Source organism: Dunckerocampus dactyliophorus, chromosome 13 (assembly GCF_027744805.1).
Source record: "Dunckerocampus dactyliophorus isolate RoL2022-P2 chromosome 13, RoL_Ddac_1.1, whole genome shotgun sequence".
Classification (NCBI taxonomy): domain Eukaryota; kingdom Metazoa; phylum Chordata; class Actinopteri; order Syngnathiformes; family Syngnathidae; genus Dunckerocampus; species Dunckerocampus dactyliophorus.
In genome coordinates this window covers 9,101,073-9,114,125 of record NC_072831.1, presented here as the reverse complement: position 1 = coordinate 9,114,125, position 13,053 = coordinate 9,101,073, and the positions used below count along the sequence as shown (strand labels likewise).

Sequence of the window (13,053 nt, the reverse complement as noted above, 5' to 3'; positions counted from 1 at the left end):
GTGATGGTGAGCAGGATCCAGAAACTATGCATTGAAAACATGTCCTCCGCAAACAGCTCAGCTATGAATTGCTCTAACAGACGGTCCAAAGGCAGTGGTGGAGCTACGGGGGTGGCCAATGGTGGCCGTGGCCACCCCTGGTCACACTCCGGCCACCCCACTGGCCGTCTAGACAATCCAGGTATCACCTTATGTGAGTAATGGTCTCACCTTGGCCACCCCAATGACAAATTTGTGGCTCCAACACTGCAGGGACAGACCCGCAGCCCACTGAAAACAGTTTTTGGTCTGTGACCCAATAGTTGAGAATCACTGCTGTACAAAGCTTTCTCCGATGCTGTCAGACAGATGGATTTTTCCCTTTCGTCTATAAATGCTGGCTTTGTGTGTGAGTGAAAGGTCTTAATTTGATTAAAGAGATCTTATTATTGAACTTTCACAGTACCATGTGTTTTATCTTAACATGTGTGATGTCATTTTTTTTAAGTGACATTTCATTTTCCCAAGACGAGGGCCGCCGTCATAGCAGTCAACTAAAGTCACTTAGCCCCCTCTAGTGTTCGATGATGTAACTGCGACCTCATCCAATGCCGTCTGGAGAATCCAGCTATGCTAACCACTACACAACCAACGCTAGCTGGCTAACAGAATAGCTACCCCTGTCCTGAGAATGAAACAATAAAGTCAGTTCTAGTTAGAAATGAGGCTTAATTATGTGGCCTACACTGCTGACAATGTGGTAACTGCCCCCAGTAAACACAAAAGACAAAACACTTTGATAAATAACTTTATTAAATATCAGAATACTGCCAGAATGTTTTTCAGTGGAATAAAAGGAGAAAAGAATCAGTGCTCATTTCGGTGTCAAATCTGCAAGGCTGACTTCCCGTCAAGTGTTGACCTCCTCCAGTCTTTGGACGACGGCAGATGCCACCTTCTTGTATGCCTCCGCCTGCACACACACACACACACACACACACACACACAGCAATCAAACAGTTTGTCCACACAGCCTCTAATCATCACATCAGATGCATCGAGTAGGAAAGGTGATAAGTCGGACCTCGGGGCTGCTCGGACACGAGATGACCACCGGCTGTCCTCTGTCTGACATCTCTCTGATGTTCATATGAAGAGGAATGTCGCCTAAGATAGAGACATCCAAAATTTTACTTTGTGTAAGTATTGGGACACATCTCTTCATCAATGAATCAATCAGAGGAAAGTCCTTAGCTGTCTTCATTCTTCATCTTAGCAAGACGAGTCTACAATTTGGTCCCTTCTCCCATCCTGGAGGCGTCCCTCCATATATTTTAAGGTGTGTCACCTAATAGTTTGACTCCCAGCGTGTCTGCCAGTTGCCGGGCCCCGTCCGATCCAAAGATGTGAGTCTGATGGTTACATTTGGGGCACTGGAAGACGCTCATGTTCTGCACCAGACCAAGGACCTGCAGCCACAAAGACACAACACAAGCACAAGATGTTTGAGGAATAAACTCAATCAGTGGACGCAAAAAAAAAAGCTGCTTACCGGGACGTGAACCTTCTTGAACATCTCGGCTCCTCGACGAGCATCCAGCAGGGCGATGTCCTGCGGCGTGGACACGATGACCGCACCTGCACATGGACGGCACACACCCAATCAGGCGCTTGACAGCCAGCAAGTCACAAGCCCAGCCTCCCAAAAGTCCCCACCCCCTCAGGCTGGGAACACATCAAGCCTCTGCTGGACGTGCCAACACCCATGTTCACCTGCTACTGGGATGTTCTGGGAGATTGACAGCTGGACGTCACCTGTCCCGGGAGGCATGTCGATTACCAGATAGTCCAGCGAGCCCCACTCCACCTACACACGAGCACGTGTAGGTGAAAGAGCAGCGCAGGGTGAAAGAGCACGACGGAGATATTTGGATTGGAACCTGTCTGAGCAGTCTGTCGATGGCGGACATCACCATGAGGCCTCTCCACACGATGGGGGCCACGTCCTCCACCAGGAAGCCCATGGACATGCTGAGGACGCGGTGGAGGTTAGAGGTCATGACTCTGAAAGCAGGTTGTTGATGTTAGGACTCACCAAGGTATTCCATAGTTGGTCAGCGGCAGCATCCGATTGCCTGCAAGAAAACGTCTGATTTATGAGAAGTATGAATGAGGATGTATTGTAGATGTCACAGCGTAGCAGGGAAACGTACTGTCCGTCAGCTCCGGGTTTCCTGTCAGGTTCATCAGTTTAGGAATGGACGGGCCGTACACGTCAGCATCTAGCAGACCGACTGTCTTCGACTGACAGGAAGAGGCCGGATTAAAAACATGAAAACAGTGAAGAAGCCTTCTGGGAAGATTCCTTACCGGATCATTCGCCATCAATCCCAGTGCCAAGTTCACTGCACAGGCAGAATTAAATACATTTAAACTCAACAAACCATTTAAATTCTCTCTTTCCAACCAGGAAGCTGCTACCTGCCGTGGTGGACTTGCCCACACCGCCTTTCCCCGAAGCAACGACAACAACCTGTTTGACCCCTGTGATGGGCTTCTGCTTGGGAAGACCTCGAGCCATCTGCTGCTTCTGTCTTTCCTGTAATACCTTGCTGTCCACAGACCTCTGGAGAACAAACAGACAAAATAAAGTTGGCTTTCGCACACAAAACCTGGATCTTATTGCTGCACATTCGAACATCTGCAGCTACAGCCTGCAATAATGACTAATTCAGTGCAGGCAGGCTATTAGCTACTACGCAAACCATTGTTAAATGATGTATGTATGTACGGTATGCGATTTCAGTTAATAACACATCGTACAAGCTATTCTATATACAAAGAGGAAATACAGAGTAAGACATTTCATGATAGTGGGACTGTACGTCAACTAATGTTGTCATGTGGTAGGGTTGTCAATTTCAGTCAACAACTACAGTCACCCTTCGGGTTTTTTGTGATTAAAAGCGAATATTCAGAAATGTCATTGCACGTTAACGCGACGAACGTACCACAGAAAACATTTAATACGAAATTAAAGACAATTAAAGAAATTAAAGGTAGTCTTAAATGTGCATGGATTTTAATGAACGTTACGGACGTACGCATCACACGACTTCCGGTTTCCGACTCAACTGCTCAGCTAGCCTGAGACAATGAACGGCGTCCGTAGAAATGTACTGATGACTTACCTGGAAGCGTATAAACTGAACCCCCAATGCAGACGCAGGTTTTATTTCTGGTAGATTCCATAAAGCCGACGATTTGTTTACGTTAATTCGCATTAAACAAGACAGTCTGCTGTATGTGACCTGCGCCATCTTTGCAGTCTACAATCGGCTCAGTTTGGTAACTTGAGGCGCGTCAACATTGCGCAATAGCACGCTGTGTTGAAAAAGAAAAGTTTTTTGTTGTTGTTATTGTGATGTTAAGTGATCATCTTTAGGATATATTCTAAAGTCAATTTTAATTTTTTTATATTTGAGTTAACAGTAGTTCTGAGTGGGTATGACAATGCAGTTTTCATTCTTTGAATTAGTGATGTGTCCGCCGCGAACGAATCGGCTGTCAGAGTCGGCTCTTTGAAATGAAACACAGAAGCCGGCTCGCGTCGTTGGGCGCTAATTGAGAGCTGATTATTTTTTTCCTCGTCTTTTTTTCTGTGAAAGTGTGACGCCATAGGGGCGGTTAAACACACACAGCACACGGAGGAGGAGCCTTTAAATGCCCGTCTTCAGTAAAGACACAAATGTTACCTGGATGCGTTTTTTTCTTTTTGTTTTGCTCGCTTTAATTTATGTTTTGTTGTGTGGTGTTTTGTTGATATTGTGTTGTTTGATTGTAAATAGTTAGAAATTTGCATGCAGAGATTTGACCTTGTCTATTGAGATAGGTCTTGTATTAGTATATTTTTGTAGCTGTTCATTGAAGATTTCAATAAATTCATTTAAATAATAAACATTTGATATGGTGTATTTTTACGTTAGTAACTCTTTTCACAGTACACTTAATTTTGTAATAAATTAATTTAAGACAACAACTAAAATCAGTCACTTAGGAGCCGAAAGAGTCGACTCTTTTTAGTAAACGGAGCCAAAAGAACCGGCTCTCTATGAAAAGCCGAAATTTCCATTACTATTTTGAATCGCTGCTGAGTGCTGAGACGTACCAGGAAGTGTGAGCCACGCTGTGTCACTCTTTCGACAGTTAACCTCTTTGTCTTGTTTTTGCAAGACGCTTCTTGGTTTAAAACTTCACAGGTCGTATGTTTTATGTGTTTGGGTTTTTTTGAGTAGTCAGTAAGACAGTCTCGGAAACGACGACCGAGCCTTGTGTCTGAGAGGAATGAGTGACAGAAGCTGTGGTTCTATGCCGGTGGCCCGCACTGTCCTGCAGCAGTGTCTGCAAGCCAGGCTGCAGGTGACACCTGCCGAGGAGCACTCGGAGGCCCAATGGGTTCAGGTGACAAACGTTATTTGATCAGAGCATTTCCCAGTGCCCAAGTATATTGCAGTTGGGTCAAAATGAAAGTGAAGCAAAGCTGATGACCAAGTACAAAAAAAATATCAGTTTAAAGTAGCTACTTTAGCAGTGTTACAGATCGATACAGAAGCTAACACTTCCTATTTTTTTGTACTGTTTCTGCTGACAGATTGAAAGAGGAATGGTGATCTATGTGTGTTTTTTAAAAGGTGCAACAGATGACATCCTGCCCAAGATGGGTGAGTGACATGTTGTTTTGAACATTCAGAATTCCGTGTAAAAATGTCTTTATTGTGTGTCTGGTTTAGTTTCCACGCTGCTGAACTTGCGGCTGTGCGAGTCAGACTCCGGGAGGATGGTGTCCGTGCTGGAGCTTCCTGGCAGCGTGCTGGTGGTCCCTCAGGCCACACTGGGAGGCAAAGCCAAAGGCAGAGCCATGCAGTACCACAACAACATCGGCAAAGAAGATGGACTGCGGCTCTACAGTACCTTTGTTTCACTTTGTGAGCAGGAACTGGCGGCGGCTGTCTCTTCAAATAACGTGATAGTCCAACATGGAACCTACGGGAACAGACAGGTCCTGAAGCTGGACACCAACGGGCCTTACACGCATCTGATGGACTTCTGAAAAATAACAAACCTTATCTTATAAAGTGTGTATTCCTTAAGATCCCTTATGCTACAAGACACCCTTCTTTGACTGTCTTAAATGGAATACAGTACTTCCATCAGTACACTTCAATAAGTACACCGTGTACAGTAATCCCTTGTTTATTGCTGTTCGGACCGTCCATTGTACAGAGTAAGGCCCACCCAGATTCTTTTGTTCTAACAGCTGCAGGAATAAGCCTGAGCCTGAAGTTAAGTTTAACAGCGTAATATTAAAAAGGAGTAGATACAAGCGATTGCAACGCCACCGCTGGAGAGAACAGTCAGCCCGCCAACCGAGATACTGGGAGGTCTGAACGGTCTCTGAAGTGAAACTGCGTTCCTCTTGCTTTGGAGACAGTCCCAATGCTCAGGAAACTTCCTGTTAACTGTTGGTGGGTACAGTGGTGTGAAAAAGTGTTTGCCCCCTTCCTGATTTTTTTTTTTTTTGTGCATGTTTGTCACACTTAAATGTGTAAGATCACCACACAAACTTAAATATGAGTCAATGACAACACAACTGAACACAAAATGCAGTTTTTAAATGAAACTTTTTATTATTAAGAGAAAAAAATCCAAACCTACATGGCCCCGTGTGGAAAAGTGATTCCCCCCACGTTAAAACACAATTGAGATTATTAGGCTGATAAAGGTTATAAAGCCATTTCTAAAGCTTTGGGACTCCAGGGAACCACAGTGAGAGCCATTGTACACAAATGGCCAAAACATGGAACAGTGGTAAACCATCCCAGGAGTGGCCGAGTACCCAATATAGTAAACATAAAAAAATAGACACACATTAACGTTGGGAAAGTTCCATGTATTCTGGACATTTTTGGTGGTATTGTCTCCACAATGTAACATAATGTAACATTACTCCCAGTGGCCAGTGTACAATACTACATACCACAACTACAACTTGACTTTGAATGGGTTTTCTGAATGCCTTATATTTGTAATTCAGCCATTTGTATGCCTAATTTAGGCCACAAATATGTACCATTTTCTTAAATATGCACATTGTGAAATGATTCGAGTAATTTGAGTACCTCCATTACAAACAAGGATTTTTTTTTTTTTTTTGCTTCAAGGACTCGTAAAGCGTTTTGTTAAAGATTTTCTTACAGTATCAAATACCAATGTATGTACATACTTACGTACATATCAAACATTCAAGTATCACTGTGATTCTCTGTTTATTCTCTAGAAGTGGAAAAGTACTCTGAGTGGACTGAGAGAAAGCGGTTGAGATAAAGAAGCACCTTCGGTGCAAGGCACGACCAGGGCTGTCCCCCCACACGCGTGAGCTAAGGACAATTCAAGGTTGACAAGCACATTCCACAGTCATGCCCTAAGCATGACTCCTCAACAGTCCACTGCCGGAACTAGCTTTGACTTATGTCGCAACTTAACTTACCACGTCTATCTATGTCAATAAAAAGAAGCAGGAGAGTATTGCAGTGTGGCACAGATGCTCTCTCCTTGCGCAAGAAATCTGAAGCCGTCGAGTCTGTGTGTCATTTTGTTAATTCATTGGTCGAGGGCCAAGTTCGCCTGACACGTGTACGGTCTGGGATGGATACATGTATCTACAAAGAACCATTGTGTAGTCCTGAGCAAGCAGTTGGGCTAATAAATAGCATTATAAACATGATAGTCCAAGACATGCACCCACTGAGCGTGGTGGACAAATAAGTGGTTGTTCCTCTGTTAAATGTGAATTTAAAAAATAAAGCTATTTAAAATTTAAACTAATTGGTTCATTAGTAAGTGAAATGTCTTTTGTATTCATAATTGCTCTTTAAACAAGTAAACATGTTTTATTACTTCATTAATCTGAATTTTCAGTAGAATACTCGATTACTAAAATATTCAATAGCTGCAGCTCTAGCTGAATTATTTTGACACCATATTAAATCATCACAATTGTTACATGACTTTTAAGTGACTTTTAATGTCAAAAATTCAAGGGCCCATTTTAGGACATTGAATGTGTTGCTGACACATGTTAACATTGATGCCTATGAGTTAATGTCCCTTCTTCATCAGCAATGCATAAGCAACCACTACAATTACTGATCTAAGTCATCTTCATCTATTAAGTAGTGACAAATGTTGGAAAAAAAATTCTTGTCAACTATATGAAGTTAAATTAAGTTTTCATCCAAATAAACCATACCATGATTCAAAATGAGAAGCCATGACAAGATGATCATATGTGAAATGTTCTCATTCTTTCACAATGAAGAAGTTCAAAGTTCTGCTAGTGTTCTCGGATCATCTGTCTCCCTCCCAAACACAGTTGCACTCCCTCAGGGGGTTTCTCTGGCGCATGGTAGTGATGACAGTGATCCTGTTGGCCGACAGCTCTCGCAGCTGGTTGATGAGCTCCTGGACGCAAGGGCTGGGCCATGGGTGTCCGTTCAGGTAGTCCCTCAGGATGAAGGAGCGCTCCACCAGCAGCTCCAGACGCTCCAGGTGTCGCAGCCGGTGGAGGCTCAGCAGGTCCTTCTCCGGCTCTCGTCGGAAGAACCTGGAAGGTGAGAGAACAGCGCTCGTGCGCGTGAACAGAACATGCTAAAAGTCTAGTCGTGCTGATCTGGATGTGAGGGCTGAACCTTATGCGCAGCGTCCTGAGCTGAGGGAACAACATGGGGATGCGCCGACACAGGCTGCCGCTGGAGCGATTTTGCTCAATGTCCAGGTGCTCCAGAGACAGGACTTTTGGAGCGATGGAGTCCAAGTCCTTGAGAGTGATGGCCACACGCAGCGTTAGCCTGGTCACGCTGGCAGGGATGGTGGTTGTGTAGAGGGCCAAGGAGTTCCCGCCTGTCAGGACGATGACAAAATATTAAATCATTCAATACCAAATGTATATTTATAAACCCGAAGGTATGATCCAAATACGTCTATTACAGTTTTTTGTGCGAGAGGCAAAAAGAGGTGATGATGCAACTGCACAGTAAAAAGACGTCACTTGTAAAGCAGTTTTAAACCATAAAAACGGCCACGAGGTGGCAGAAGTGCATTTGGTAAGAGCTCGGCAGGGATCTTTTGCCTGTAAAAACACACTTGACAGCAAGGAGGAAGTGGAAGAGCATGGGTTAGGGTTAGTGTAACGTGCAGAAGGTTACTCATTGTAGGGAAATTTTAACGCACACGCGTGCACATAGTTTAGTTCCAAATGTGAATTTGTAAATCGTTCATGCTGTTATATTTGTAAATAAATTATTATTTTGATGCCACACAACCCTTTTTGTATTGTTTATGTTGTGGTACAGTTTTTTTTTTTTTTTAGATACTTGAGCTGTCACAAAAGCAAAAAAAAATGTGTCAAAGTGGAAGTGATGCTTGAAATGTACAGTACAGTATCTTTTCACAAAAAGCTGTTTTTCTCCATTTTCTTGTTGGGAACTGAGATTTTCCTGAAACTTACCGATGCTGATTACTAAAGAACAAAAAAACGGTAGAAAGAAACTTTTCTGATGAAAGACAAGAGTGTAATCTTTTCTTAGTAGGTTCCATGTCTCTATAGCCATGGAACACAATATTGTGTGCCTTGAAAAATCAGTCAAAATCGTCTAAAATGGCCGGTCCTGAAGGGGTTGGGATTGAATGAGTTAATGAGTAACAGAGGTAACTTTGTAGCGCACAGAACGGAATGTCCAACATTTTACCAGCGAAGGTCCCATACATGAAAGGACGATACAATTTATATATTCTAGATGCTAAATGCAATCCAATGTAGTCAATTCTTGCAACGCTATGTGAACAAAACATCCACATCATATCTTTGCCATACTGTTCTTCCTTGGTGGAGGTAAGCTTCACAAAAACTCACCGATGATGCTGAGAGTCTCCAGCTGCTTAAGAGGACTCAGCCAGGAGGCCAGGCGACAATCCACGCCATCTCGAATGTACCTGTAGCGCACCGTCAGCGATCTGAGCGACGTCAGGCTCCTTAAGGCCGTCTCGGGTAGGATGGTCTCCGGGTAGTCCACCAGCTCCAGGCTGGTCAGAGCTGGGCCGCCGTACTGGGATCCTGAGGAAGTCAAAAGAGGTTCTACTTAGACCCTCTCAGCCTTGATGACTTCACTCACAAACTCCTCCAAGCGTGTTCCTATTCAAGTGTCCATGACGAGAGTACTGGACAATAAGTGTTTTTACCTGGATGCTGCGGGTCCGGAGGGCTCAGGTAGTCGTCGGGCAGAGGTTCCCGTGGCTCCCCCCTCATCCCCCATGAGAGGTGCGTGAGCTTCTTGAGGTGGACCATCATGTTGTGGAAGTCTTTACGGGGCACAGGACGCACCTTGTCCAGGCCGTAGCCTTCCCCCTGCTGGTGGAAGACCAGGTGCCGCAGGTTGGTCAGTTCTGACACCGCTTTAATGAAGCTGATGGTGCACGTCAGGCGGACGTTGCACACGCTCAGGTGTGTCAGCTGATCCCTCAGGTGGGCGCTCAGGCCGGGGCCCAACATGGACTCACCCCAGGAGGTATCCCGCACGCCAAGATCCCTGATGTCCGAAAACTGCATGAGGTGGTCCAGGTACTTCTGCTTGTACACCCGCCCTCCATCCACGAACACGATGGCGGTGAGCGACGGGAGGAACTTGACGAGCCGTCGCCATTCTTTCCGCCGCAGGTGACGTACCGCCACCCGGGTCAGCTTGCGGTGGCGCAGAGTGTCCCAGAAGCCGAACGTGTAGCGGCGGAGGTCTGACAGCACCACTGTATGCCTCCTCCACAGGTACGGGTGGTCGACGAGCTGCTTGAGGGCCCTGCAGCAGCAGCGGACGGCGTGCTTCTCTTCTGTGCTCAGGTAACAGAACACGGACACCCAGAGCTCCGGAGGCAGAGGCGGCAGCTCCGACATCTGCTCCCTGGTCAATCACTGCTCAGCGGCGTGGATGGTGCTTGCTCATGAACGTTAAACTTCTGGCGTGTTGACTGTGGTGGTACTTATGTCATCAATAAGCGCTGTTCTCACCTGTGCTGTGTGTGGCCGTAATTGATGAAATGATTACTGTACTGCCTTCAACCATCTAAATGCCCGAATGTGGTCTCCCTCGACTTCCTGTAGGAGGGCGTGCTCGCCAGCTACACCAGCATGCATTGTGTCAGTCCGCTTACCCACTACTTTTAACCTTTACATTTTACACTTGGTTTATCTTCTCTTCTGCGGTTGTTCTTCTCAGACTACGTGAATGTTTATACAGAACAAAAACATAACTTCATACCGCAACCGAGGGACAAATATTTACCTTAACGCAAACAATCGCTTGGTCGCCCTCGAAAAGTTATGACGTCAAAAACCTAAGAGGATCGCTACAGTTTTTTTTTATTGAAGTCAACAACACCCAAAACATATCAGGGCAATCAATAAAGGGAAAATACAGAGGTACTTGGACAAAGAACGGAATTGGAGACATCAGCCCATGGCCGACTGGCCTCCGCCGCTTTCGCCATTTTACCGCGTGAGAGCCGTCGATCGACGACAGAAGCTTTATTGTGGCTTTAAACTTCTAATTGTTGTATTTAATAGCAAAAAAATGTCCCCGTAATTGTTAAATTAATGACCACAGACCCTATCCGTCTAGTCTGATTTCAGATCCACGGCAGCCGAATATTAAGTACTTCCGCCTCCGAATTCTTCTTCGTGGATAGTCTGGAAGTCAATCAACGACGAAGGCTCACTACTGACCCCTCTTTTTGATCGCGTAAAATCAATCAATCCAGATTACTGATGGTTTTATGTGAAAATACGAACAAGATAAAAAAAGTTCCAGACTTAAAACTCTTTAAAGCTCTTTAAAACTCTTTAAAGTTACGTCGTACTATTTTTTGTTTGCCTGTCGCCCCTTGATAGCGTCTCAATCAAGGGCTCCAGTTTTTTTGCATCAGTTTTTGTTTCTATTTCTTTAGAAGAGTGGTTCTCAACTGATTTGGCTGCGGGACCCACCATCACCCCTCAGTGACAACTGGTGATCGAACATTTTTTAAACTCAAACTTCTCAGACATATTTTAAGGAACTGTTTTCAACACAACTTGCGTCAGCGTTGAGACGCTGTTTCTTGATCTCAAGCAGTTATTTGCAGCTCTGTGTGGGAAGGATGGCACGTTAAGTCTCCGCTCGATGTTCCTCTCAAGTTTGACAATGTCACCCAGAAACATGGCTTGCGCTTTGCGGCGGCGTAGCAAGTGAATAGCGCAGACAAGAACGTGAGGTGCAGTCACAGACATTGAGTAGTTACATTCTTTTACTTTTTTTTCCCAGGCAAAGACCTGCAACTCTCTGAAAACGGGTCCGCTATCCACTTTTAGGTCGCAACCCACCAGTTGAGAACCACTGGTGTGGATGATAACACGACTTTTGAGTGGCATACACACACTGAGTGGCAACGTATTGCGAGAGGACGCAATTATCTTTATAGCTAATCAAATTTTTATCGACTCCTGCAGCTAAATTTACTAAATATATTTGTAATGATCATGACATATGAACGTCCCTTGTGGTGTGCCAATTATTCATGTTTGCCCAGGTATGCCCCTCATTCATTCACCTGTCAATCCTCCCGTTTCCTCTGGGAAACCCTTTCTGATGGTCACTTTAAACGCCTACCATCACCAGGTCAGAGACCGTCTGAGGCAGAGTAGGGTTGAAAATGCAGGATCAAGATGTAAGAAGAAAAAAGAGATCAGTTGAAGAACAGTTAAGTATTAAAATTGTGAATTTGAAGCATTTCTTATACATCATGACTTTGTACAGCCTGTGTAATGTCTTTAATGTGTGTGACATCATTATTCTTGCTAATCGGACAATAAAATGAAATGTCATACGGGAGGTGCTGCAGCACTCGCTCAATCCTGAAAAGCTGGGGGCGTGTGCGAGCTGGACAGGTGCTCGTCACTGCTGTCCTTCCGTAGAGAAGAAAAGCCAGCACTTTATTTTGACAGCAGCAGTGCAGCACCAGCTGATGAGCACATGCATTAAAGATACTTTTATGCTCCGCTGAATGAATGAATTTAACTGTCAATGTGGAGGATTAGAAATCCAAGATCACCAGAAGGCGATCAGACTTTTACAACAAAGTATCAAAACCTTTTCTGTAGAAGGACAGAGTGCATGTACTTCACATGCAAATAAAAGGTAAGACCTTCAGTTAATAAAAACATAACAATTTGCAAATCTTTTTTTTACCAAAGTGAATTATTCTCTTATTTTTCATGTTATCCTCTCAACAAGCAACCTGTATTAACTTTTTTTTTAATCCCAAAGAAATACTTCACCAGCCATGAAGTGGAGGAAATGTGCATTTTCTAAAAGTGTTTGAAATACCCGACTCACCGCAAGTCCCTGAATGCGGGGGCGGGGGCCAGTGTGTGCAGTGAGACACAAAAAAGACGTCTTGTTAAGTGTGGAAGCTGGTTGCAGTCATCACTGGCTCAAAGAGATGTGGGCAAATAAGCCTATTTGTAGCCAAAAGTCATGTCAAGTCAGAACGAAAATGCCTCATACTGTAGTACATACGTTGTTCTTGCATGTCGATATCGTTCAAATAGGCATTTCATGTAAAAGTTCTCACTAAGATAGCCCATCATAAAAAGTTCAAGAAACAACCTAACAACGCAGAGAGCCTCTTTACTGTTGGAACTGAAAATGTTCATGAAAGTGGGGAAAGCAAATAGACTTGCCTCACAACTGAAAACAGAAAAAGGTTTGTCAAGCTCCAATTATTCAATAAACACCATAAATATAACTGTTGCAGGAAAAAACATAGAAATGTAACACTTAAGTGGTGGGGGGAAAGTCTGCACTTGTCATGAACACAAATAAACTGGTGTTGTGGCAGAGTGATGCAATCTAGCAGCAAATATGGACCGCCCATGTCAATCAACTGCAGGCTACCGGGAAGCAACTCAACAGGGTGGCAATTGTGTTGCTT

General features: G+C 44.4%; 3 protein-coding genes across 4 annotated transcripts; 1 reads left to right on the top strand and 2 right to left on the bottom strand.

Moving 5' to 3' along the window:
- Window positions 1–779: 779 nt before the first annotated feature.
- Window positions 780–3,319, bottom strand: nubpl (nucleotide binding protein-like). Its single transcript, XM_054796678.1, has 11 exons — window positions 3,171–3,319; window positions 2,461–2,605; window positions 2,350–2,384; window positions 2,193–2,283; window positions 2,075–2,114; window positions 1,920–2,010; window positions 1,753–1,846; window positions 1,532–1,617; window positions 1,328–1,448; window positions 1,064–1,146; window positions 780–952 (listed from the first exon to the last, which is right to left on the bottom strand). Exons 1-11 carry the CDS (start codon window positions 3,297–3,299, stop codon window positions 890–892), a joined length of 978 nt encoding a protein of 325 aa, XP_054652653.1. The 5' UTR covers window positions 3,300–3,319; the 3' UTR covers window positions 780–889.
- An 823-nt stretch (window positions 3,320–4,142) lies between these two features.
- Window positions 4,143–7,283, top strand: dtd2 (D-aminoacyl-tRNA deacylase 2). Its single transcript, XM_054797477.1, has 3 exons — window positions 4,143–4,440; window positions 4,631–4,700; window positions 4,770–7,283. The coding sequence occupies exons 1-3, from the start codon at window positions 4,324–4,326 to the stop codon at window positions 5,087–5,089; spliced, it is 507 nt and encodes a 168-aa protein (XP_054653452.1). The 5' UTR covers window positions 4,143–4,323; the 3' UTR covers window positions 5,090–7,283.
- On the bottom strand, window positions 5,667–10,796 carry im:7136021 (uncharacterized). Of its 2 annotated transcripts, XM_054797476.1 has the most exons (4): window positions 9,277–10,796; window positions 8,951–9,151; window positions 7,728–7,938; window positions 5,668–7,642 (listed from the first exon to the last, which is right to left on the bottom strand). In XM_054797476.1, exons 1-4 carry the CDS (start codon window positions 9,980–9,982, stop codon window positions 7,387–7,389), a joined length of 1,374 nt encoding a protein of 457 aa, XP_054653451.1. In that variant the 5' UTR covers window positions 9,983–10,796; the 3' UTR covers window positions 5,668–7,386. The 2 variants fall into 2 exon arrangements, with proteins under 2 accessions (XP_054653449.1, XP_054653451.1); XM_054797474.1 differs by having other exon boundaries at window positions 5,667–7,938.
- Between the last annotated feature and the right edge of the window lie 2,257 nt (window positions 10,797–13,053).

Coding starts and splice junctions, on each gene's coding strand:
- nubpl (XM_054796678.1), bottom strand. CDS start 3,299: ATGGCGCAGGTCACATACAGCAGACTGTCTTGTTTAATGCGAATTAAC. Junction 2,284..2,349: donor GATTGATGGCGAATGATCCG/GTAAGGAATCTT, acceptor TCTTCCTGTCAG/TCGAAGACAGTCGGTCTGCT. Junction 1,147..1,327: donor GCTGGGAGTCAAACTATTAG/GTGACACACCTT, acceptor TCTCTATCTTAG/GCGACATTCCTCTTCATATG.
- dtd2 (XM_054797477.1), top strand. CDS start 4,324: ATGAGTGACAGAAGCTGTGGTTCTATGCCGGTGGCCCGCACTGTCCTG. Junction 4,441..4,630: donor CGGAGGCCCAATGGGTTCAG/GTGACAAACGTT, acceptor TTCTGCTGACAG/ATTGAAAGAGGAATGGTGAT. Junction 4,701..4,769: donor TGACATCCTGCCCAAGATGG/GTGAGTGACATG, acceptor TGTCTGGTTTAG/TTTCCACGCTGCTGAACTTG.
- im:7136021 (XM_054797474.1), bottom strand. CDS start 9,982: ATGTCGGAGCTGCCGCCTCTGCCTCCGGAGCTCTGGGTGTCCGTGTTC. Junction 9,152..9,276: donor TCCGGACCCGCAGCATCCAG/GTAAAAACACTT, acceptor TGACTTCCTCAG/GATCCCAGTACGGCGGCCCA. Junction 7,939..8,950: donor GGAGACTCTCAGCATCATCG/GTGAGTTTTTGT, acceptor TCGTCCTGACAG/GCGGGAACTCCTTGGCCCTC.